This window comes from Pristiophorus japonicus, chromosome 3 (assembly GCF_044704955.1).
Source record: "Pristiophorus japonicus isolate sPriJap1 chromosome 3, sPriJap1.hap1, whole genome shotgun sequence".
Classification (NCBI taxonomy): domain Eukaryota; kingdom Metazoa; phylum Chordata; class Chondrichthyes; family Pristiophoridae; genus Pristiophorus; species Pristiophorus japonicus.
This window is the reverse complement of record NC_091979.1, coordinates 160,083,697-160,108,200: the sequence shown is the minus strand read 5'-3', so window position 1 is coordinate 160,108,200 and position 24,504 is coordinate 160,083,697. Positions and strand designations below refer to the sequence as shown.

The following is a 24,504-nucleotide window of genomic DNA, read 5'->3' as shown; positions in this document are numbered from 1 at the left end:
CATCCCAGAGTACTTAAGGAAGTGGCCCTAGAAATAGTAGATGCATTGGTGGCCATTTTCCAACATTCCATGGACTCTGGATCAGTTCCTATGGATTGGAGGGTAGCTAATGTAACCCCACTTTTTTTTTTAAAAAGGGAGAGAAAACAGGGAATTATAGACCGGTTAGCCTGACCATGGTAATGGGGAAAATGTTGGAATCAATTATTCAAGATGTGATAGCAGCTCATTTGGAAAGCAGTGACAGAATCGGTCCAAGTCAGCATGGATTTATGAAGGGGAAATCATGCTTGGCAAATATTCTAGAATTTTTTGAGGATGTAACTAGTAGAGTGGATAAGGGAGAACCAGTGGATGTGTATTTGGACTTTCAAAAGGCTTTTGACAAAGTCCCACACGAGATTAGTATGCAAAATTAAGGCATATGGGATTGGAGGTAATGTATTGATGTGGATAGAGAACTGGTTGGCAGACAGGAAGCAAAGAGTGGGAATAAACTGGTCCTTTTCAGAATGGCAGGCAGTGACTAGTGGGGTACTGCAAGGTTCAGTGCTGGGACCCCAGCTATTTACGATATATATTAATGATTTAAACAAAGGAATTTAATGTAATATCTCCAAGTCTGCAGATGATACTGAGCTGTGAGGATGCTAAGAGGCTGCAGGGTGAGTTGGACAGGTTAGTGAGTGGGCAAATACATGGCAGATGCAGTATAATGTGGATAAATGAGAGGTTATCCACTTTGGTGGCAAAAACAGGAAGGCAGATTATTATCTGAATGGTGACCGATTTAGTAAAAGGGGAGGTGCAACAAGACCTGGGTGTCATGGTACGTCAGTCATTGAAAGTAGGCATGCAGGTACAGCAGGCAGTTAAAAAAGCAAATGGCATGTTGGCCTTCATAGTGAGAGGATTTGAGTATAGGAGCAGGGAGGTCTTACTGCAGTTGTACAGAACCTTGGTGAGACCACACCTTGAATATTGTGTACAGTTTTGGTCTCTTAATCTGAGGAAGGGCATTCTTGCTATTGATTCCTGACTGATTCCTGGGATGGCAGGACTGACCTATGACGAAAGACTGGATCGACTATGCTTCTATTCACTGGAATTTAGAAGAATGAGAGGGGATCTCAGAAACATACAAAATTCTGACGGGATTGGACAGGTTAGATGCAGGCAGAATGTTCCCGATGTTTGGGAAGTTCAGAACCAGGGGTCACAGTCTAAGGATAAGGGGTAAGCCATATAGGACCAAGATGAGGAGAAACTTTTTCACCCACAGAATTGTGAACCTGTGGAATTTTCCAACAAAGTTGGAGTCCAGTTTGTTCGATATATTCAAAAGGGAGTTAGATGTGGCCCTTACGGCTAAAGGGATCAGGGGGGTATGGAGGGAAGGCAGGAGTGGGGTACTGAAGTTGCATGATTAGCCATAATCATATTGAATGGTGTGCAGGCACGAAGGGCCGAATGGCCTGCTCCTGCATCTAATTTCTGTGTTTCTATAAACGTGTCACAATTAACAGCTCGTCATGGTACTGAGTGTTGTATTTACACCTCAACTATTCACCATTGCTAACCTAAAATTCAAACCGAAAGATGTGCCAAGTGAAGTATCTAATCATTCTGCTTTCATTTCTCTTTGCAGTGCCTATGATAGGAAGCCCCCCGCTGGGTTCAAGCCATTAACGCCACCGTCCACCCCTGTGTCTCCAGTCCATCAGAATTCCCCTCTTCCTCACCTTCCCCCTCCCGTGGTGCCAGCCTCGGCCCATGGCCCTACTTCGTCCCCAGTGCAGAATGCAGTTCCTGCACCAGCTCTGCAGCAGCAGCAACAAACCTTCGCAGTACCTCGACCTCCCCACCCCCCACTTCAGATGTCCCAGACTTTGACTGAGTCCCAATATGCACCAGAGCACAGGTAAGAATGTGAAACTAATGCCTTTTGGTGGTCCCAACGTAGCATTTAAAAGTGCTCCATAAATGAAGACTTCCAGTTTGTAGGGATGTGCACACTGTGGCCCCACTTCCTAATCGCTTTCTGACATTCTCGGATATGTGCATGTTGTAAAATCCTTTCCGATCAATTTTGCATCACCAAGAAGGTTTGATTCCAGGTCTGTACTGAATTCAATGAATACAGCCAGGGCTGCAGTAGGGATGTTGGTGTTGGTACCCTTGAACTAGGGAGGGGAATCAGCCAGAATTCTCTGTGCTGATCACTGTCCAGCAAACCCCTGCTAGAAAGTGTATGACAGTGAGGACGGCCTCGTGTTCAGCTGTGGTGCCCCCTGTGGTGGAATAGCCTGCCTAAACCCACTCTCTGGGCACATGTGAAGCTTGTCAACTTGAGTGAGGAGACTAGCAGCAGCTGTAGAGCCGTCCCCTAGTGTTAGCCAATAACTTCAGTGGAGTCCGAAGGGCAGAGAATTGGCGGGGGATACGAATGTTTACCAGGAAAAGCTAATCTTGGTGTATTTTACTCCACTTGGCTTTGCATTATGAGCAAGGGAGGAAACCTTCTCTTGCCCCCAGATGCCATTTATTCAATTACTAGATACAGTACACGCGGCACTTTCAAAATACAAACTTAACTTTTGTGGTTTTGAAATACTGACTCCGAAAATGGGATGAGCTACCCAGCAAAAATAGAATACAGCCAAGTGCACAGGACTCTGTCTGATATTCCTCTGCAGAGCAGGGTAGTCAAACCCTTTACCTTTGTTATTCTGCGCAAATGGAGTTTCACTGGAGTTATTTTGGTGCATCAGCAGACTAAAAGGCCCGTTAATGTTGCTGAAATCCCAAAGGAGTGCAGAAAGACATGTTAAAGGAGCGCAGTACAGGCAACTCTTGATTACCTGTACACGGATTCAACGGAAAACCGTTGTAACGGGACTTAAAATTCTGTTGCTAACAAGTGGAAAAAACAGCCCCAAATAATTTGGAAAAATCACCTTCCAAACAATCTGCTCATTTGCATTTGCTCATTCGCTCTCAAACTCGCGCTCTCTCTCGCGCTCGCCGAAGGGACCCCGTACTGGCCGTTTCTGTTCCTGGCTGAAAGACTGCACCGAATTCGGGGTGACTCCGGGACGACCTGCCAAAGGGGCTTCCCCCTCTTCCCCCCTTACCCCCCCCGCCCGACTGCTAACTTCACCAGCGTACCACCAAACCAGGCACAGAACCTGTTCATGCATGCTGATGTCCTTCTTTTGTTACTGTTTGTAGCTGATTGTATTGATTCATTAAAGTTTTAACTTATAAATGTAAACTCGCCCTAACGGAAAAATCGTTTACCCGGAGTAGCCCAATCCCCGAGGGACCCGGATAATCGAGAGTTGCCTGTATTTTGGGCAGCGGCAGCTCCCTGGATGGCACCTGCTTCCGTGGCAACTTTTGCTTCCCACAACTCTTAGTTTTCACTTCTGCCAAGTGGTATGCGCGGGATGCTGGCTCTGTACCATCTGGAAGTGTTTGTTCCGATGGAGACATACCAGCAGTGCTATAGATTTCAGCTTGGCAGGCAGGTTGATACGAAGTGGAAATGGGACTAATCCGACCGCAGTCAGCTGTGAAGGATCGTTTTACATGGGAAGTGTTGCCGGAGACCCGGATGATTTGCAAAGAGCTGATTTGTGTGGGATCGCCTTTCAAGGTGCTAAAGGATTCCTCAAGTGGTCTATTTTGGAGATGTGCTGACTTGCCCTCCAAAGGGAAGGTAGTGATGAGGCCAAAACAACATTCCTTTAGTGTGAAAGTACTATTCTGTGATACTGTAAACCTGTACATTCTGTTCTGGGGCGTCCAGGTGTTCATTGAGCGACTGGTTAATGCGCAGCCCGTTTATAAAAAAAAAAAATGCTTCTTTACCCCCCTTAGTCTCTCACGTACAGTAGTTTGTCTGACCAGGCATATGCATAGTGTGGATTAAAGACCACCCTGCACAGTGACTTACAAAGGGCTAGAGATTTCTTTGTATGCTTAACCTTTAAGTTTGTGTATGTGCACACATGATATACAGTAAGATTTTTAGCTAATTCTGGTGCTTCATAATGTACCTCCTGAGTCTAGTTTTGAAACAACCTGCATTTGAGCCAAATTACAACTATTTGATTAACAATCCAATCATGGGGGCACACAAACAGGGTGGGGTGGGGGGGGAAGAGAGCGGAGTGGTCGGGAGTTTTTGAGTTGCATGAAGACTTTTATTCATTCTTCTAATATCTAATCAGCAGCCTAATAAGAGCCCTTCTATCCCAGTGCACTGTGCTGAGAGGTGACTGAATATTTTTAACTTTGTTTTATCAAAGGTTTCAGAGGCAAATGTCTGAACCATGCCACCCATACCCACCCCAGTCAGGAGTCCCCAGTGACAGTCGGCAAGTTTACCAGCGGCAAATGTCAGAACCAATGCCTTCGCCGTCTCCTCGGGGCTTCAAGCAAGAGTACCATGACTCGCGTTACGATCACGTCGCTACAGGCGCCAGTGGTCCCAGCAGACAAAATTTCCAGCCCCCTCTTGGGATTAAGCAGGAGCCACGAGACTACTGCTATGACTCAGGTGGGTTCTCTACTCTGGTCTGCTGCTGAGGCCTACAGATCACATTGATCCGTTACTTTTGTAGGTGTAAAATGCAGTCTCTCCTAACTGTCAAATGAAAGGTTGTTGATGGTTTGAAGGAATGAGCCTGGGCCCTCTTCCTGCCCTTGGGTATTCTGCATCACTTTTATTATCTTTTGACATCAGCAAGCTGAGAGATTTGTTACCACGGCGATAGGCCTTGGTTGGCATTTCACACATTTAATTTATGGAGGTTGCTTGACAGATGTAGCTGAGCACATTCTACAAAATGACCTTTCATTTTGCTCAATCTTGCACTGTAGGGGAGGGGGAAACTCTCAAAACCCAGCTTTTGGAATAATTCCCTTCTGGTATTAATTTCGAATGGAAATGTTCTGTCTTGTGTTAGGTGGCAGATCCTTTTTATATTATGAATTTAAAAAAAACTAACTAGCCTATACCTAGGCTTTGATATTTAACGGATCACACTGTTTTATGTAGTTTGCAGTACTGTTCAAGGGTGTTATTAATTTGATGCTCTGTGATGTAACTGTAAAATCTTTTAATCGGTTTAGGTTATGGTATTTTTAGGCCTATGTGAATGGCGATCTGCAGTAAAGCCAAGCAGATGGTAAAGATTTAAAGCTAAAGAATAACATCTAATGGCATCCAAGGCTTTAGCAAAACAGATATTTTTTTATGTAGGTCATGGTTTTATGTGCTTTTTTAAAAAAAAAAGGTCTCCATTTACCACGGTAACATGTCATTGGTTGCTCCATCCGTCAGATTTTTAAAAATCCTTGAGAGGCTGGTTTACAGGCAGAGAAATTTCATTTAATTGGACGATAGCCAAGAAGCAACTGCTTTCTTTATACATATTGCAGTTACCTGTCCGTCCAATGGCAGCAGCCACATACTGTTCTGATTTAACATGCTGATCAAGCTTCACATGCTGGCTGGCAATAAGTCAGCAAAGAGAATTTATTTTAATAACTAGACTCCTCTCCTATCTCCAATTTAAAAAAAACAGTCACTACCCTAATAGCAAAATGCAGCAAGGCACAAAATATGAAATGATGCCTGGTCACTAAAATGGTTGTGTTGCAGATTCTGCACTCAATTGCCTTTTTTAAAAGCAGTACAATGTCTGGATTACCTATGTAATTTTTCCTACATGGTCAAACGCATCACAGTTCTGTAATAATTGATCAGTCTGTTTCTACTAGTGGCTGGTCAGAAGAAGACGGTTTGGAATTTGATTAGAAAGTACAGCGATTAAATTAGAAATCTTAAGCTGCATGTAAATGCATAGAAAGACCTGAATCATTGCTGTGGATTCAGCCTGATTTTTGAACATCACCAGCTTATTGGCACAATTTGTTCCCTTATGTGATTTTCTTCCCTCTTCTCCTGAAAGTATCCGAGTGCATTCCAGTACATTGTCCAAGTGGCACTCTTATTTGTTTGTAGACTATTTGACCAGTGGAGGGGTTTACTGTAACTGGGTCTGATCTTGTCGTCACATGGTGTCCACACTCGTGCACTTTGCAGCAGGAGTCACTATTTAGCAAACAGCAATGGAATGTTTGGTGATTTGTCCCACGCCCCACTTGCCCCTGTGTGGCATTTGTCACACCCGAACTGCTAACTCCTCGCACATTGCAGGTTGAGCCTATGGGCTTCCTGATCTGTAAATCCGTTCCACATGAGCCAGCACACTGGCAGTAACTTCCATTTTGGGGCTGCGCGGCCCCTTTAATGGGCTGCGCGGCTCATTCAAAATTGCACAAATGTGTAGCCTTTCCATTTTAAAGCCGGTGAGCAGCCTGCGTGGGACCTCCAGACTGCTGTGTGGCCACGCAGCTTAACAGGAACATTGGCGTGGCCTACTTTAGAGCATTGGAGTCCAGTGGTAAATTTATAGCAAGTTGAGTCCTGAGGCCCCACACCTCGGTCACTTACAAGTAGCTTTTGAGATGGTAGTACAGTGCAGGATGTTGTCAGCAGCAGATATGTGAAACTCAACAACAACATTCTGCAATATAAAGAATCTGACTTCCAGAGACCTATATTTTCTCTGGTCTTTGAGCTAAATCCTCAGTTGGGTTTTTTGCTGTATAAACAAGTCTCCAAGTTCTAGTGACGCTTTGTGGCACCCTGAGGTATTGAAAGACTCTATACAAGTTTATTTTTTCTCTGGTGGCTGATTCACAATGACAATTGTAGAGGTCCTAGGGGCTTTTGAATGTTCTGACCAAAGGAAAAACGGGAGTAAATCCTGGGGGAGGAGGGTGGGAGGGAACAGAGAAAGAGTTTGTACCATCACAAAGTGAAGCAGTATTGGGATTCAATAATGCCCCATTCAGTGATCAGATTTTAAAACTTAAAGAAATATTTGGTTTAAGTTGATTCCTCCTCCATGAAGAGTCTTGTGTGGTGCAAATAATGTCTTTAACAAGGGGTGGGAGGAGGTTCGTGTGGAGCATAGACCAATTGGGCTGAATGGTCTGTTTCTGTGCTATAGACTTGATCTAAGTCGATAGAATTATGTTGTGAGTCTGTCTACATTAAGGCCTGAAAATTCCAAGTCTTTGCTCCTGGTTCAGATTCTTGCAATCTTGCAACTTTACTGTAGACAGAGGCAAGAATCAACAGGGAACACTTCGAATCGGACACACTGACCTCTGCCCAGTTCTCCTGTCAAGCAAGATTCTACATCACAGACAGAGTCTTGCAATTACAGAGCCTAAACATGGGCTTTATTTTAAAATGACATTCTCTTCTTGCAAAGACCAACAATTAGATTGTGTTTTCATGTTGTAAGTAGCGACAGATTGTTACAAGATTTAATTTTCACAAGTTGGAATGTGTGAATTATTGATGCACACCTGTTTGTCTTAGAAACATAGAAAATAGGTGCAGGAGTAGGCCATTTGGCCCTTCATGTCTGCACCACCATTCAATATGATCATGGCTGATCATGCAACTTCAGTACCCCATTCCTGCTTTCTCTCCATACCCTTTGATCTCTAGCCTTTTGAATATATCTAATGAAGTGGCCTCAACAACCTTCTGTGGTAGAGAATTCCACAGATTCACAATTCTCTGAGTGAAGAAGTTTCTCCTCCTCCTCGGTCCTAAATGGCTTACCCCTTATCCTTGGACTGTGACCCTTGGTTCTGGACTTGTCCACTCCTGTCAAAATTTTATATATTTCTAACAGATCCCCCTCATTCTTCTAAATTCCAGTGAATATAAGCCAACTCGATCCAGTCTTTCTTCATATCAGAACTGCCATCCCAGGAATCAGTCTGGTGAACCTTCGCTGCACTCCCTCAATAGCAAGAATGTCCTTCCTCAGATTAGGAGACCAAAACTGTACACAATATTCAAGGTGTGGCCTCACCAAGGTCCTGTACAACTGCAGTAAGACCTCCCTGCTCCTATACTCAAATCCTCTTATGAAGGCAAACATGCCATTTGCCACCTTCACTGCCTGCTGTACCTGCATGCCAACTGTCAATGACTGATGTACCATGACACCTAGGTCTCATTGCATCTCCCCTTTTCCTAATCTATCACCATTCAGATAATATTCTGCCTCCCTGTTTTTGCCACCAAAGTGGATAACCTCACATTTATCTACATTATACTGCATTTGCCCACTCACCTAACCTGTCCAAGTCACTCTGCAGCCTCTTAGCATCTTCCTCAGCTCACACTGCCACCCAGCTTAGTGTCATCTGCAAACTTTGACATATTACATTCAATTCCATTGTCCAAATCATTAATGTATATTGTAAATAGCTGGGGTCCCAGCACTGAACCTTGCGGTACCCCACTAGTCACTACCTGCCATCCTGAAAAGGACCAGTTTGTTCCTACTCTTTGCTTCCTGTCTGCCAACCGGTTCTCTATCCACGTTAATACATTACCCCCAATACCATGTGCTTTAATTTTGGATGCTAATCTCTTGTCAAAAGCCTTTTGAAAGTCCAAATATACCACATCCACTGGTTCTCCCTTATTCACTCTACTAGTTACATCCTCAAAAAATGCTAGATTTGTCAAGCATGATTTCCCTTTCATAAATCCATGCTGACTTAGACTGATCCTGTCACTGCCTTCCAAATGCGCTGCTATTACATCTTTAATAATTGATTCCAATATTTTCTACACTACCGATGTCAGACTAACCAGTCTATAATTCCCTGTTTTCTCTCCTTTTTTTTAAAAAGCGGGGTTATATTAGCTACCCTCCAGTCCATAGGAACTGATCCAGAGTCTATAGAATGCTGGAACTTGGCCACCAATGCATCCACTATTTCTAGGGCCACTCTTAGTCTACATCCCCAGAGTGCTTATCAGGCCCTTGGGATTTATTGGCCTTCAATCCCATCAATTTCCCTAACACAATTTCCTGACTAATAAGGATTTCCTTCAGTTCCTCCTTCTCGCTAGACCCTTGGTCCCCTAGTATTTCCGGAAGGTTATTTGTGTCTCCCTCAGTGAAGACAGAACCAAAGTATTTGTTCAATTGATCTGCCATTTCTTTGTTCCCCATTATAAATTCATCTGATTCTGATTGCAAGGGACCTACATTTGTCTTCATTAATCGTTTTCTCTTTACATATCTATAGAAGCTTTTGCAGTCAGTTTTTATGTTCCCTGCAAGCTTGCACTCGTACTCTATTTTCCCCCTCTTAATTAAACCCTTAGTCCTCCTCTTCTAAATTTCTCCCAGTCCTCCGGTTTGTTGCTTTTTCTGGCCAATGCCTCTTCCTTGGATTTAGCACTATCCCTAATTTCCCTTGTTAGCCACGGTTGAGCCACCTTCCTCGTTTTATTTTTACTCCAGTCAGGGATGTACAATTGTTGACGTTCATCCATGTGATCTATAAATGTTTGCCATTGCCTATCCACCGTCAACCCTTTAAGTATCACTCGTCAGTCTATTCTAGCCAATTCACGCCTCATGCCGTCGAAGTTAGCTTTCCTTAAGTTCAGGACCCTAGTTTCTGACTTGACTGTGTCACACTCCATCTTAATAAAGAATTCTACCATATTATGGTCACTCATCCCCAAGGGGCCTCGCACAACAAGATTGCTAATTAATCTCCTCTCATTACACAAGATCTAGTCTAGGATGGCCTGCTCTCTAGTTGGTTCCTCGACATATTGGTCTAGAAAACCATCCCTTATACACGCCAGGAAAATCCTCCTCCACCGTATTGCTACCAGTTTGGCTACCAATCTATATGTAGATTAAAATCACCCATGATAACTGCGGTACCTTTATTGCGTGCATCCCTAATTTCCTGTCTGATGCCATCCCCAATCCCACTACTACTGTTTGGTGGTCTGTACACAACTCCCACTAGCGTTTTCTGCCCTTTGGTGTTCCGCAGCTCTACCCATACAGATTCCACATCATCCAAGCTAATGTCATTCCTTACTATTGCGTTAATCTCTAACCAGCAACGCTACCCCACCTCCTTTTCCTTTCTATCTATCCTTCCTGAATATTGAATACCCCTGGATGTTGAGTTCTCAGCCTTGGTCACCCTGGAACCATGTCTCCGTAATCTCAATTACATCATATCCGTTAACAGCTATCTGCGCAGTTAATTCATCCACCTTATTATGAATGCTCCCCGCATTGATACTCAGAGCCCTCAGGCTTGTTTTTTTTAACACTTTGTCCTTTTAGAATTATGATGTAATGTGGCCCTTTTTGGTTTTTGCCTTTGATTTCTCTGCTCTCCACCTTTCCTTATCTCCTTTCTACCTTTTGCTTCTGCCCCTATTTTACTTCCATCTGTCTCCCTGCATAGATTCCCATCCCCCTGCCATATTAGTTTAACCCCCCCCCCTTTAACAGCACTAGCAAACACTCCTCCCAGGACATTGGTTCCAGTCCTGCCCTGGTGCAGACTGTCCAGTTTGTACTGGTCCCACCTCCCCCAGAACCAGTTCCAATGTCCTAGGAATTTGAATCCCTCCCTCTTGCATCATTCTTCAAGCCATGTATTCATCTTAACTATCCTACTATTTCTACTCTGACTAGCACGTGGCACTGGTAGCAATCCTGAGACTACTACCTTTTGAGGTCCTACTTTTTAATTTAACTCCTAGCTCCCTAATTTCAGCTTGTAGGACCTCATCCCGTTTTTACCTATATGCACCTCGACAACTGGCTGTTCACCCCCGCCCCCCCCCCCCCTCCAAAATGCCCTGCAGCCGCTCCGAGACATCCTTGCACCAGGGAGGCAACATGCCATCCTGGAGTCTCGATTACGGCTGCAGAAACGCCTATCTATTCCCCTTACAATTGAATCCCCTACCACTATAGCTCTCCACTCTTTTATTCCTGCCCTCCTATGCAGCAGAGCCACCCATGGTGCCATGAACTTGGCTGCTGCTGCTCTCACCTGATGAGTCATCCTGCCCCCCCCCCCCCCCCCCCCAAAACAGTACCCAAGGTGGTATATCTGTTTTGGAGGGGGATGATTGCAGGGGACCCCTGCACTACCTTCCTTCCACTGCTCTGCCTGATGGTCACCCATTCCCTTTCTGCCGGAGTAACCTTTACCTGTGGTGTGACGAACTCACTAAACATGCTATTCACGACATCCTCAGCACCTTAGTTTGCTTGCTGAGTTTCCCAGAGATGTTCCTGAGACATTTCAGTGGGCTGCAATCACCATATTATCACTTATTTAAATAAACCATTATTCTAATTGTCTTGTCCGCTTCTAGTCTCCATTCGTAACGTCCGGTTTGATTTTAATTTTTCTGTACAGAAGTGCCTAATTGCCAGTCCTCTTACATGACTGGAGGAAGCTATTACACCGGTCCCAACAATCAGGAAGGTAAGTAACACCAATGCTTTTCTCATATTTTCTATTGTGATAGTGTATGTTGAAGGGTATGGAGCCCCAGCCCCATCTACACATAACTACCCTAATAATCCTGAAGTACACTTGTCCTGCAATAGTCTGATTCTAATGGATTTGGTATATACAGTTGATAAGTTTAGTATTTTGATTCTGTGCAAGGAATTGCAGGCAACAGGTTATTAAGACCATTGGTTTAGATACGGCATGAAGTTGGCAGATAAATCAGATCCTGTCTTAATCTTAAGGAAAGGCACTGAAGTTTCTGCATGAAGAATGGTCACTTGGGCCAGGTGCTAGCTGGCTGCCTATATCTTTGGAACTACCTCAGCAAGAGATGGTGCCTTTAGAAGAGGCAAGGCATTTGGGCAAAGAATTTAAAAAAAATTATACACTCCAGAACTGGTGATAATTGCAAATCCACTGGGAATTTCCTTAGGGCTATCACTTCACTGAGTATGCAGTGGAAACCCCATTCTTGGCATTTTTGCCGCACTTCTGGTGAAGTTATCGAGGCAGAGCAGGAGCAGCTCTGAGGAAATACCCAGCCCTAAAGTCTTAAACTTGTTCCTTTACAAAGGTGTTAAAATATAAACCTGCACTTTATAAAAGAAAAAGTTACATAAATATTAAATGAAAGAAGAGTTCATACAATGTTTGTTCTATTTAATTTGCTGAAATATCTGATTGAAAAGTGCAGCTGTATTTATAAAAAAAAAAAATCTATTTTGGAAGCCTGAGGGTTTAATGGAACCGTTACCATTCTGATCTTCTGAGGTCTCGGGCAGCTGCTTGTTTTAGCTGCTTGTTCCTGTTGTTTTTTGTAGGTTTTCTGGGTAAGCGTGTTATCTGCTGCGGCTAATGCATCTGCTGCAACTGTATCTCGAAATTTCTCCTGAAGAAGCATTGCTTGATATATTTAGAAAAAGCTAGATTACTCAAAACCTCACCTTAAATTTCAGATGCTGCCACCTGATATATATTTTTTTAAATCAGGTGTTGCCCTACTTAAAACTAAGTCACAGATTGCAAGAAGAAACCACCAGCTTTTCAAGCCTATTTTATCTTGCACTCTTTAAACTTTAAGTCCAGAGCATGTATTTAAAAAAAAACAGCTTCACTTGAACTGCTGTGGCATTTGCCCCCCTCTCTCCCTCCCACCCCAATATGCTCAGAAGGCAAAAATGCTAATCAACAAAATTCTTCCATCTGTGAACAGTAAGGTTGCTGCAAGGCTGGCTTTGGTTTCTCTAGTTACTGAGAGTAGGTTAATATAAATGCTGTACAAGAATGTAGCCATGTCACCAGGATTTATCTTTAGGCTATCCGATTTAGAATGCTAAGCAACATTGAAGGTTTATCCAAGGTTAGAAGATCGTGGAATATAATCCAAAGAAATTGCAGCACAGCAGGAGGTCAGTTAGCACATAATGTCAGTGCTGATGCTAGTTGTTCAATCGGAGTCAATGGAAATAAAAATTGGGAGGGATGTAAAACGGGCTGCTAATTCACTAGCACTCATTTTGCACTATTGCACAGTCAAATTACCCCCAATATTGTTTCCTTTTGTATTCAGTATCCCTGTGTATAAAATCCAAAATCTGAGTTGTCTTTTAATGGTCTTTTCTATCTGCAGCTCTAGCTTTTATATATTAAAAACAAAAATCTACATATCTGTATTGCTAGTTCTTTTCATTCCTGCATTCTGTTAAAGTTCTTGTCATTTAGGATATACGTCCTTTAACAAAACCTACTATTTTGTATTTTTCTGTATTGAGCTGCATTGCCACCTATCAGCCCACTGCAAACCTGTCAAATCTTCTCTCTAACACACTAGAAGCTATTGGATTTGTGTCATGCCAATGTTGACTTGTGAATATAAAAAAAAAATGCTAGCTCATATTTAAAAAAAATTTCTGTCTGAGTCGATTGGCAATGGAAATCTATCTCTAACTGATTAGTCAATTGAAAATGTACATCTTTATCTTTTTCCCAGGTTTCCCTTATGAGAAAGATCCCCGACTGTACTATGATGATACATGTGTGGTACCAGACAGGATTGACAGTAAGTGCTGTGCTGTACTTAACTAACCTTTCAACTCTGGTTAACTTTGGTTCCAAAGAAATTTCATCATGATTCAGTGTGGAATGAAACAGAAACATTGGTTTTGATCACCAGTCTCAACTATCTCAGCTGGGGGATTAGGAGGATCATAACTCTCTGCACCAACAATTGTCATCAGCAGACTTTCTGCTTCTCATCACCATCCAGTTGCCCTGCTGGAAAGTGCACATGTAGTTGCATGGTAAGAACTGGATTGGGGGCACTTGTATGCACCCTCTGCTGCCCCACCACCTCAGTCGAGTCATTTTACCAGGATACGCACATGGAAAATGACTCGTGGGGACCATATACCATAGCAAGAGCCATGGCTTTTCTAGAAGGGAAATGTTTGGGGCGGGACGAGCCAAAACCTATTCCAATTAGAGGCCCATTGTTAATAAATTAAGATGCTTTAAAAAAATTTATTTAATGTGTTCACTACTAAGACTTGAAGTGTTTTCAATGATACGATCATTGTCAGAATGGGGTGAGTCTTCACATGTATGCTGATGATACCAGCTTTACCTCTTGAACCCTCGACTGTCAGATTGCTTGACTGACATCCAGCACTAGATGAGTAAAACTTTCTCTAGTTAAATATTGGGAAGAACAAAGCTATTGTCTTCGGTTCATAACACAACTCTGTTCCCCTGACGTAGTCACTGAAAGTTAACAAATATGTACAGCAAGCAATTAGGAAAGCAATGGTATGTTAGCCTTTATTACAAAGGGATTGGAGTACAAGAGTAAAGGGGGCTGAAATTGCCCACCTCCCGAAACGGGGTGCGCACACCCCGTTTCGATGCTTTTTACCGCAGCTGTGGTTGAGGTTGCCTCTTGAGTGAAATTCCGCACTTTATTTTTTTTTTAAATTCTGACCCGGAAGTCGCTTTTAATGGGGGCAGTGAATACACAAGAGGGGCAGATATGCAGCGGTGGCAACACCTGAGGGGTGGAAGTTGGGGGCGGTGCGGAGTGACCACTGTGGTGATGATATCATGGCGCCGCGTCACCACGACTCTCCCCTTCACTTAAAGCGGAGCCTTTGCGATTTCAAAAATTTGGACCACCAGGGAGGGTTTCAGCCAGACCAGCGGCCTGTCACCCAAGGAGGGATGCCAGGCTGTCTGTTAGCTCGGCCAAACCCGGGGGCATAATTGTTGGGCTGACCTAGCAGTCGGCCGACAAAACAAAAAATGGTGGCAGCGGTAGTGCGTCATCTCCTTTAAGGGAAGCCGCACCGCCATTGCAGAAGGCCACAGCCTCACTGGACCACTGGGCCGAAGATTTTCAGAGTGGAATTTTGTCATCGGGGGGGGTGGTGGGGTGGGGGGTAGATCGGCGGTGCGCACGGTGATGACTCATTTAACACGGATCGGCAGCAGCGGAAAGGTGGGTGTTGGGTGGGGGGGGGAAATCGGGGCACCGCTGGGAAACCTTGGAAGGGCAATTGGGCTATCGGGCCATTCCACAAAGTCTGCAGCCACTCCACTCCGCAGCATGGCCGCCGATTTGCGGTGGTAACAGGCCTTAAGGAAAGGGCCAAATTCGGCCCCAAGAAGTCTGACTGCAATTATATAGGGCCTTGGTGAGACCACACCTGGAGCAATGCTCCCTGTAATTTTTCTTTGAGCCAAGAGGCCCCTTTAAATGACTGCACAGCCCATTCAAAATACCACACATGCGCAAGCTGCAATACTGCAAGCTGGCTGTGTGGGACCCATGGAGTGCTGCAAGGCCATGCAACTTAGAGAACATAGACCTGGAGTATTGTGTACAGTTTTGGTCTCCTTACCTAAGGAACAAATATACTTGCCTTAGAGGAAATGCAACAAAGGTTCACTAGGCTGATTCCTGGGATGAGGGGATTGTCCTATGGGGAGAGATTGAATGGACTGGGGCTATATTTCCTAGAGCTTAAAAGAATGGGAGGTTATCTCATTGAGGGGGCTAGACAGGATAGATTGTTTCCTCCTGGCTGAGGAGTCGATAACTAGGGGTCACAGTCTCAGAATAAGGGGTCGGCTGTTTAGGACTGAGACGAGGAGAGATTTCTTCAATCAAAGGATTGTGAATCTTTAGAATTCTCTACCCAAGAGGGCTGTGGATGCCCAATCGTTGAATATATTCAAGATGGAGATCGATAGAATTTTGGACTTTTAAGGGCTATGGGGATAGGGCAGGAAAGTGGATTGAGGTCGGTCAGCCATGATCTTACTGAATGGTGGAGCAGGCTCGAAGGGCCATGTTTTCTAATTCTTTGTGGTAGATGAGGAATGAGGCTGGTGCCTGTGTGTTTTTGTTGAAGGGGATAAAATTGAGCTATTCATTATTGCTTATGGTGTGTGCCAGAGGGTGAGACCAGGACCGAGAGATTGAGCCAATAATGTCCAATACGAGCTGCCTTCCCCTCTCATGTTTGTTCAAGTCACTCATGCTCGTCAATGGAATTTTTGTCAGCTCTTGAAGGAACTGACCATGTGGAAAAGGAAAATCTCTGCGCACATTCTTCACACCAATATAAAATAAACAAAACAGATATCTCCTGTGGAGCAGAGTTATGTGAAGCAAGATTTTTTTGGTTTAAAGTGTGGGGTTTAATTCTGTCTCGGGTGTGTTTTGAGATGGAAAACAGTTAGTAGGAAAAATGAAAACAGCTTCTCATTTTTGGTTTAAATTTTTAACAGATAAAGTCAAACAGGAATCCCCCGTGTACCGTGAAAATCTGCCATACCAGCGCCGTGGCTCTTTACAGCTGTGGCAGTTCCTAGTGACCCTCCTGGATGATCCATCAAATTCCCATTTCATCGCATGGACAGGCCGAGGCATGGAGTTCAAGTTGATTGAACCTGAAGAGGTAGGTGCTATGAGGAGACCCCTTTTCTGTCAATATTTGGTTGTATTGATCTCTGTGCTTCTCCAATGCTGCCTCTTGCGCATCCGTGATTTTCATCACTCCACGCGGCTGGTCCTTCAGCTGCCGAAGCCCTAAGTTCTGGAATTCCCCTCCCTAAACAACTCAACCTCCTTGCCCCTCTCCTTTTAGATACCCCTTAAAACCTACCCCTCTCCTATCCTAATATCTCCTAAGTCATTGAAACATACAAAACTCTTACAGGGCTTGACAGGGTAGGTGCAAGGAGGATATTTCCCCTGACTGGGGAGTCTAGTCACAGTCTCAGAATAAGGAGTTGGCCATTTAGGTCTGAGATGAGGCGAATGTCTTCACTCAGGGTGGTGAATCTTTGGAATTCTCAACCCCAGAGGGTTGTGGAGACTCGGTCTTTGAGTATATTCAAAGCAAAGATCGTTAGATTTTTGGATATTAAGGGAATTAAGGGATATAGCGGCAGTGCAGGAACATGGAGTTGAGGTAGAAGATCAGCCGTGATCTTATTGAATGGCGGAGCAGGCTCGAGAGGGTGAATGGCCTACTCCTGCTCCTAATTCATATGTGGCTCGGTGTCAAATTTTATTTGATAACGCACCTGTGAAGCGCCTTGGGATGTTATACCACATTAATGGTGCTATATAAATGCAAGTTGTTTAAAAATACCACATTATCATTAATGATTACATCCTTTTGCTTCCTCCTATCAGATCCTGGTTTGGTCCCCCCAGACTTCACCATCTCATGGAGTTTGGTGAAAATGTGATTGGGTGTGAACAGATCACCCCAGAACATATTACATTGTTACATTTATTTTTCTATTTAAGAGATGCTGTGGAATAGCAAAATCTAAAAGAATAGAGCAAGAGCAATTTATTTAAAAAATGGGAATTGGAATGGCTTGTCTGGACTTTGCATTTGTTTAGTTCAGAATTATTTGAATAGGATGATCTGAACTGTTTCTGTTACTAATATTTCAATATCTTTATCGTGGTATATCATGCTGCTGAATGTTGCAAGACAAAGTAACCATTTAAGGAACACAACCTTTTCTTAAAACAAAGGTGTACTCTTTTTTTAACCTTGAATCAGACTTAACTTTCCATTGTGGTGTAGGAAGATAAAACTGATCATCCCACATTTATTTCCGGTTTACCTAGAAATAGTACATAATAGCTGAGACTCTGATTCAGTGGTGGTCTGGAACACAGCATATTCCTGCAATTCAGACAAGTGCAAAAGTATGGACTGAAGCTCCATTTTCATGGAGACAGGGCCATTTTCTTGTTTTTGCATATGAGGATTTCTGCCATGCCCCAGGGTTTTAATAGAGCCATTCATCTGTTCTGCTGGGGTGTGGTCACAAGCCTTCATTCATAAAGAGCAGTAACTATGTGCAGCTATGTCTCCAGTAACTTCTTACATCCTTTGCTTGCCTGGAGCTGCTGTCTGTATTTTTAAATTATATATGTGTGTGTGTGTGTGGGATGAGATGAAGGGATGGCATTAACTGTCTTAATTTGCTAGTATCCCACAGCTACACGCTCGCAAAATGCTGTGATCCCCACAAATTATTATTTTTTTAAATAAAAAGAAATACCAGTGTGATCTTGCCCCATTCATAAAATATTTCCTCTTTAACAGCATTGTACAGCCCAAGGGTGCACATATCCTGCTGCCCAGCGTTTGCTAAGGTAACAGAAAAGGAGCCATGGAGTGAACCAGATACAGGCTCCCACTGGGGCCAGCAAAGGTTTTAGTGAAACCACACGGTATTTTTCAGACTTGTACAGACAGCTGTGCCGAGGATGGAGTTACTGGAAACTGGTGCTGCCAGTAAATGGATCCTGATCTGAATGAAACTTGCCGGATCACCCTGCTTAACATAGACTGATACAAATCAGTTCTAGGACAGTTCGTATCAAATCTGTTTGGGAGAGAAACTCCAGAATACAGCAATTAACTGTCATATGTACTTAGTTCCTGCTATTTACATGAGCAGTTATTGTTTTAAGATCTGGTCAGGGTTATCTAAGCTTTTTCTTTGTGGGCCACATATATTGGAGATAGATTTTTTTTTTAAAAGGTGGAGGCAGACTCTGTCACTGCTTTCAAAAAGGAGTTGGAGAAGTGAGATTTTTTGCAAGGCTACAGGGAAAGGGCGGGGGAGTGAGACCAGCTGAGGTGCTTTTTGCAGAGAGCTGGCACGGGATGAATGGCTGCCTTCCGTGCTGTAACCATTCTATAATTTTAATGTTCCCCCATTTGCGCATATCTCCATTTGTTGATGCTAGCATATCTTGATTTGAGAATGGTCTACCACTGAGACAATAGCCATAAGCACAGCCTTTTCCAAATATCCAGACCCACAAAATTCAAACCAAACAAACCAGCTGAAAAGAAATGTAAACACAGGGCTGGTTACCAGAACTTGGAGGGGAGGTCACATCAAAATTTGGGAGTTCCTGATTCAAGGACGCCTTGGGATATAGCACTCTTCCTCACCCCTCCTTACTGCCCAATGGAGACTGACTCATGACATTAACTGCATGTGAAATTGCACAGAAAGGGCCATCAGCCTGTTCAATGAAGTAGATGGTGTAGTTTTGTGTATCCCACAATGCATTTCTTTTGCTCAACTCTGTAGATGGTGCATTTCTCTTTAAAATGAATACAGGAGTGCAAGATCAATATGTTTTGTCAGTGTATTGGGATTTGCTGCATCACCAAGAACAGTTAGGAAAGTAAGAGGAGGCTGTGACCTGTAATGGTTGGAATAACAGTGGATGAAAAACCCCACTTCAGGAATTGTATTATGCTGCTATAGCAGCAGTGAAAGTTGTATTAAGTGAATATGTCTAGTGTTCTTGAAGTGAGCTTTATGCATGTGTGAGTGATGCATGTTTTAACAGATCGTGACTGAAATCACAGCAACTTTACAGACCCAAGAAGCCTGCTTGTGGCTTTGAAAATGCATGAAATGGACGATCTTTAATTACTGGCTACTGAATCAAGTTAGATTTGAATTGAAAGCTTCCTTCTCTGATTTGTATGTCAGTGGTTAAGGTGATAAAACAACTCATTATTTCCAGAATGCAAGCTAATTTTTAGCTCTAATTATAAGAACCTTGAGCTAAACGTGAAGGATGCAGTATTGGAACTAGCCTTGGTGGTTGCATCCATTTATGACGAATGCTTGGTACATGCACCTTGTTCATCTGATCACTTGGAGACCTCCAAGGGATTTGAAGGGCGCATTAAGTTGCAACACTTGATGGCCAGTGAGCTAATTTTAGGTAGACCACAAGGCATACATGAGCCTGCTTGGATTTAGAGAACATTTATTATTCAGATTTTTTTTTTTGAACGAACATTATGTTCTTTGTCTTTGTTCAATCATGTTCTACAAATTCATATTGCAGTTTCCAGTATTTGTGTTAAAGTACTGGAGTGGGTGCCATTTTCACTTAAAAAAAAAATGCACTAGCTAATAAAGATTAAAAACTTTCCAAAATCTCATTAAAATCATGCTTACCACATCAACAGTCCCATTAGCAAGCGGCTGTTGCACTTCTACTGTTAGTGATGACCTATGAGCCTTGCTATTACCTTCTATCGATTTCTATATTCAGACTCCTGCATTTACTGAAATGCACGCTAATGGGATATAGATCAATAGCACACAAACAGTCTATGGTCATTTTATCTTTGCATCCATTTAAGAGTTCATTTGTGCTGTGTCCATATCTACTAATATATAAACACAGATTTCTTCCCCCGCCCCCCCCCCCCCCCCCCTCCTGTTCTGCTGCAGGTTGCTCGGCGCTGGGGCCTCCAGAAGAATCGCCCCGCGATGAACTATGACAAATTGAGCCGCTCGCTTCGCTATTATTATGAAAAGGGGATCATGCAAAAGGTGGGAAGACTTTAAAAAATGCATAGTGGCCAATGTTCCCATTTAAGCTGCGTGGCTGTCTGGAGCGCCCATGCAGGCCGCACACCAGCTGTTGTATGGAGAAAACCGTGCGTGAGAATTTGAAGCATGTTAAAGGGACCTCGCACCCCAAATAAATTAAAGGATTCATTGATAGTGGCCTCCATAGTGTCAACACCTATCTCCCGGTGACAGCCTCCCTTAAAGTGGCAGCTTGTGTGAAATTTGCTCACTTACTATCCAAGCAGCACAGCCCTAAATATCCACCTCTAAATATTTTAAACACACAACAATTTAATATGTTAAAATGGAATTCTGTTTTTGTTTTAAGTATAACTGTTGGGTTGTGTTCAGTCTTTGAACGCATGTTGTTTTGAAACATTGATTTACAGTCACGTTTGTGAATTGTGCCCATCACACATCCTATTACTGTCATATCTTTTGGTTAATCGTTTTAAAACTTTCATTCGGTTTTAACCTTTCCCTGCGTTTTATTTTAACGTGTAATTATAACTTTTTAAAATCAACTCTCTAGTCTGAAATACTATAGTTGATTGACGAGTAAAACCCTAATACAAAAGCGAAGTACAGCAGATGCTGGAATCTGGAATAAAAACACAAAATGCTGGAAATCTCTGGGTCAGGCAGCATCTGTGGAGAGAAAGCAGATGAACGTTTCGGGTCGTGTTCTGACGAAGGGTCGTCGACACGAAATGTTAACTCTGCTTTTCTCTCCACAGATGCTGCCTGACCCACTGAGATTTCCAGCATTTTCTATAAGTATAACCCTAATATCTGTTGTTTTTTTGAACTTTAGGTTGCAGGGGAACGGTATGTGTACAAGTTTGTGTGTGACCCTGAGGCACTTTTCTCTATGGCCTTCCCAGACAATCAACGCCCCTTCCTGAAGACCGAAATCGACTGTCGTATTAACAAGGAGGATACAGTCCCCCTCACGCATTTTGATAATGCAGCCTACTTGCTGGAAACGGATCACTGCAACAATCTCCAGTATCCTGAAGGCTTTGCATATTGACTGAATCTCAGCAGCCCATGTGACTGAATGCATCACTGTCCAGCTGAAAAAGAGCATCCTATGTGGTACTGTTGCACTCAGCTGTGTTAAGAATCCAGCTCTTCAGAACATGCAGGAGCCTAAAAGTTGTACAGTAGCATCACACTACTGAAGAAGCTGCCATGTGCTTCACTGACGATGCACTAACAAGTGTGACTTAATATGGCTAAGTCCTCCACTTTGATAGTTATGGGGTGGGGGTGGGGGGAAGCCTAACTACTAGGCTGTGTGTTACTATCAGAAATGCGTTCAGGTGTGGCATTTGTGATTGTTCAGTGTGGCATTCACAGAGCTTGGATAGACCGTGTGACTAGCGTTTGTAATGACAATCTGCTTTGCGTTGAACACAGTTCTTTCAGCTGCCTTTTTGATGTTAAAGGGCTTCAACTTGCACAATCCCACAGTCGTATCATGGGTCAGACTCAAAGAAAACAGTATGCACTATAGCATGTAGATCTGTTCCTTGGACTGGATATGAACTGGTGCTGTATTAAAGTAACTAAAGATAATAGTCCAGTCTATCTGAGACTTAAATACAGTACAGCTTGTAGTTTATTTTGTTTTTTTAAAAAAAGCTTCATGTTTTAACCCTTCAAAACCTAAGTTCTTTGACACCTTGCACACTATTTTTCCTCTTGCTCCTTTTCTAAACTACATGTGTACATGTAGCAATTTTCAAATGTTCTAATCTCATTCTGTCTTTCTCAAATGGACAAAGAGCTTTATTCAGGTTTACAACTGCAATTTGATTTTTTTCCCCCCTTTTCTGCCCCTCCTCCTCCCATTGTCAACCATTCTTTCTACAAAAGAATAAGCTGGAATCAATTCTTTGATAGCTCGAACCAGCTCTAAGTAGGGTAGATCTATTCAATACCATTTGTGTATAACTTGTCCCCCATAAGCAGCTCTAATGTATTATTCTATCACTGCCTTTTGAGAGGGGAGGAGGTGGGGTTGGAAAAAGGGAAGCAGTTGACAGGTATTTTTCAAAATATTTTCAACAATTGTTTTAAATTTGTATGGTTTTTTTGGTCTTTCTACTTGAGGCAAAACCTTTTTGTTAATGGCATTGCACTCTGAAGTATAGAGTTCCAATATTTTGATGGTAATGTTACAACTTTAATCAGGGGGTTAGGGCATACTGTGTAACACAGTTAATTCTGCTGCAGGTTGTACATGCCTGCTTCAAGCTTTGCACCGAATACCTTTTACAATTTAATGTTTGGAAGTTTAAATATTGGTTATGACTGTTTCTGCACATTGTATCTTGCAATGGCATATTGCAATTGTATAATTGCAACATATCCACACTCTTTCTGTTCTTTATATTTTATGTATAAAGTCCCCAGGGTTTATATTATTTCTTGTAAACAATTATTTTTACACCAGATCTCAAATTGTATTTTATTTTAGCAATTCACTTTTTTTTGCTTTTACTTTTGAATCATGTGCTGCAAAGTCTGTTTGTTCAATGACCATTAGATACATTAATTGAGGAAATTTTACAGCTTTTATTTTAAAATCGAGTTGTGCATTTAAGAGAAACCCTGTCTTGTACACCAAATAAATGTTTGATCTCAACTGTGTACAATAAAGTTTTTGTTTTTTTGCCTCGCACTCATATATTTGTATTTTATATCCTTGTCAGATAAGGGGGTCAGGGCATGACAGCTGGCTCTGGTGTTCCTTGGCTAAGGAGGCGGAAACTCAGCTCGACTTCTCCGGCCTTGGTTTTTTTAAAATTCCTTGCCTTCTACAGATTTAGATTAACCAGTGATCACTTGCATGCTGGAGTTCCCTCTCCAGCTGAAGTACCAGTATATGTACAAGCCTTGTATCTATTTGGATACACACAGATTTTGCAGGAAACTAGTTCAGAAATAGGAGGGATCAGCAGGGGGTTAAAAACAAGGCAGACTAGGTTGGGTTTGGAGTGCATGTGCATAAATGCATGGAGTGTGGTAAATCTGCATGCACAAATTGCCACTTGGGAATATGATGGGGATATGAAAGGGATGATGTGCTTGAGTGTCTATGGCAGAATTTGGTTTGATGTAAGGAATAATGGAGGAGCTATTACTCTGCTGGGTGTGTACAAAAGGCCACCAAATCATGTGGTGGAGATAGAGGAGGAAATTTCAGAAAGGTGCAAGAACAGACCAGTGATAATGGGGGGACTCCAATTATCCTAATATAGACTGGAAAAATCATAAATGTTGAGGGCAAAGAGGGTGGGGGTGTGTGCTGAACTGAAGTGCTCTGACATGGGCTTGACTGGTGGCCTTCTGTGCTGTAACCATTCTATGATTCTAAGAGGGGGAGGAATTCTTGAAATTTGTACAAAAGAGCTTTCTTGATCAGTATGTTAATAGCCCAATGAGGAAGGAAGCTGTTCTGGGATGAAATGGAGCATGTTTCAGTGGGGGAGCATTTGGAAAACTGATCACTATCATTAGGTTTAGAGTAGTTATGGAAAATAATGTGGAAAAATCAAATGTGAAAATATGTGACTGAAGGAGTGCCGCTTTCAGTGAGTTGGTGGATTGGAATCAAAGATTGGCAGGTAAAACAGTAAATGAGCAATGTGAGGCCTTCACAGAGGAGACAGTTTTGTGTATAGACAGACTCGGGGAAAGGAGGGGCATCCAAATCAAGAGCTCCCTGGATGACTAAAGATGATGGGCTGAAAATTCATCAAAAACCGCCACCACCGCCCAAACAACTGCTATGACTATGAATTCTCAGCAGAAAATTAATGAAAAAAATCTGCAGAGCGGGAAAAATCAGCGTTGCACGAGGATTCGCGGCGGAAACCACGATCCTCGTCCACTTTAGTCCAAGGCCGATTACCGCTGTGAGTTGGGAAGAGGGTGTAAACACTTTTTCAAAAAATAAAAAATTGCAAAACATTCAAAAGACCCTTGTGAATCGCTGCAAAAGAATTTAAAAATAAACTTTAACTTGCCTTGTTTCCCCGGTTTCATACCTACCACCGTTCCAAGGGATGCTCTGACAGGTTTCTCCTCGGTGTTTTTTTTCCC

The 24,504-nt window shown here is 42.9% G+C and overlaps 1 protein-coding gene across 1 annotated transcript in view; it reads left to right on the top strand.

The window, feature by feature from the left end:
* Positions 1–23,045, top strand: part of LOC139259968 (ETS translocation variant 5-like) — a 34,545-nt gene extending 11,500 nt beyond the window's left edge. The window contains 7 exon segments of the mRNA XM_070875980.1: positions 1,649–1,921; positions 4,314–4,564; positions 11,368–11,436; positions 13,457–13,525; positions 16,252–16,421; positions 20,269–20,370; positions 21,206–23,045. Coding sequence (XP_070732081.1) covers positions 1,649–1,921; positions 4,314–4,564; positions 11,368–11,436; positions 13,457–13,525; positions 16,252–16,421; positions 20,269–20,370; positions 21,206–21,424 — 1,153 coding nt within the window. The 3' untranslated portion in view covers positions 21,425–23,045.
* The last annotated feature ends 1,459 nt before the right edge of the window (positions 23,046–24,504 follow it).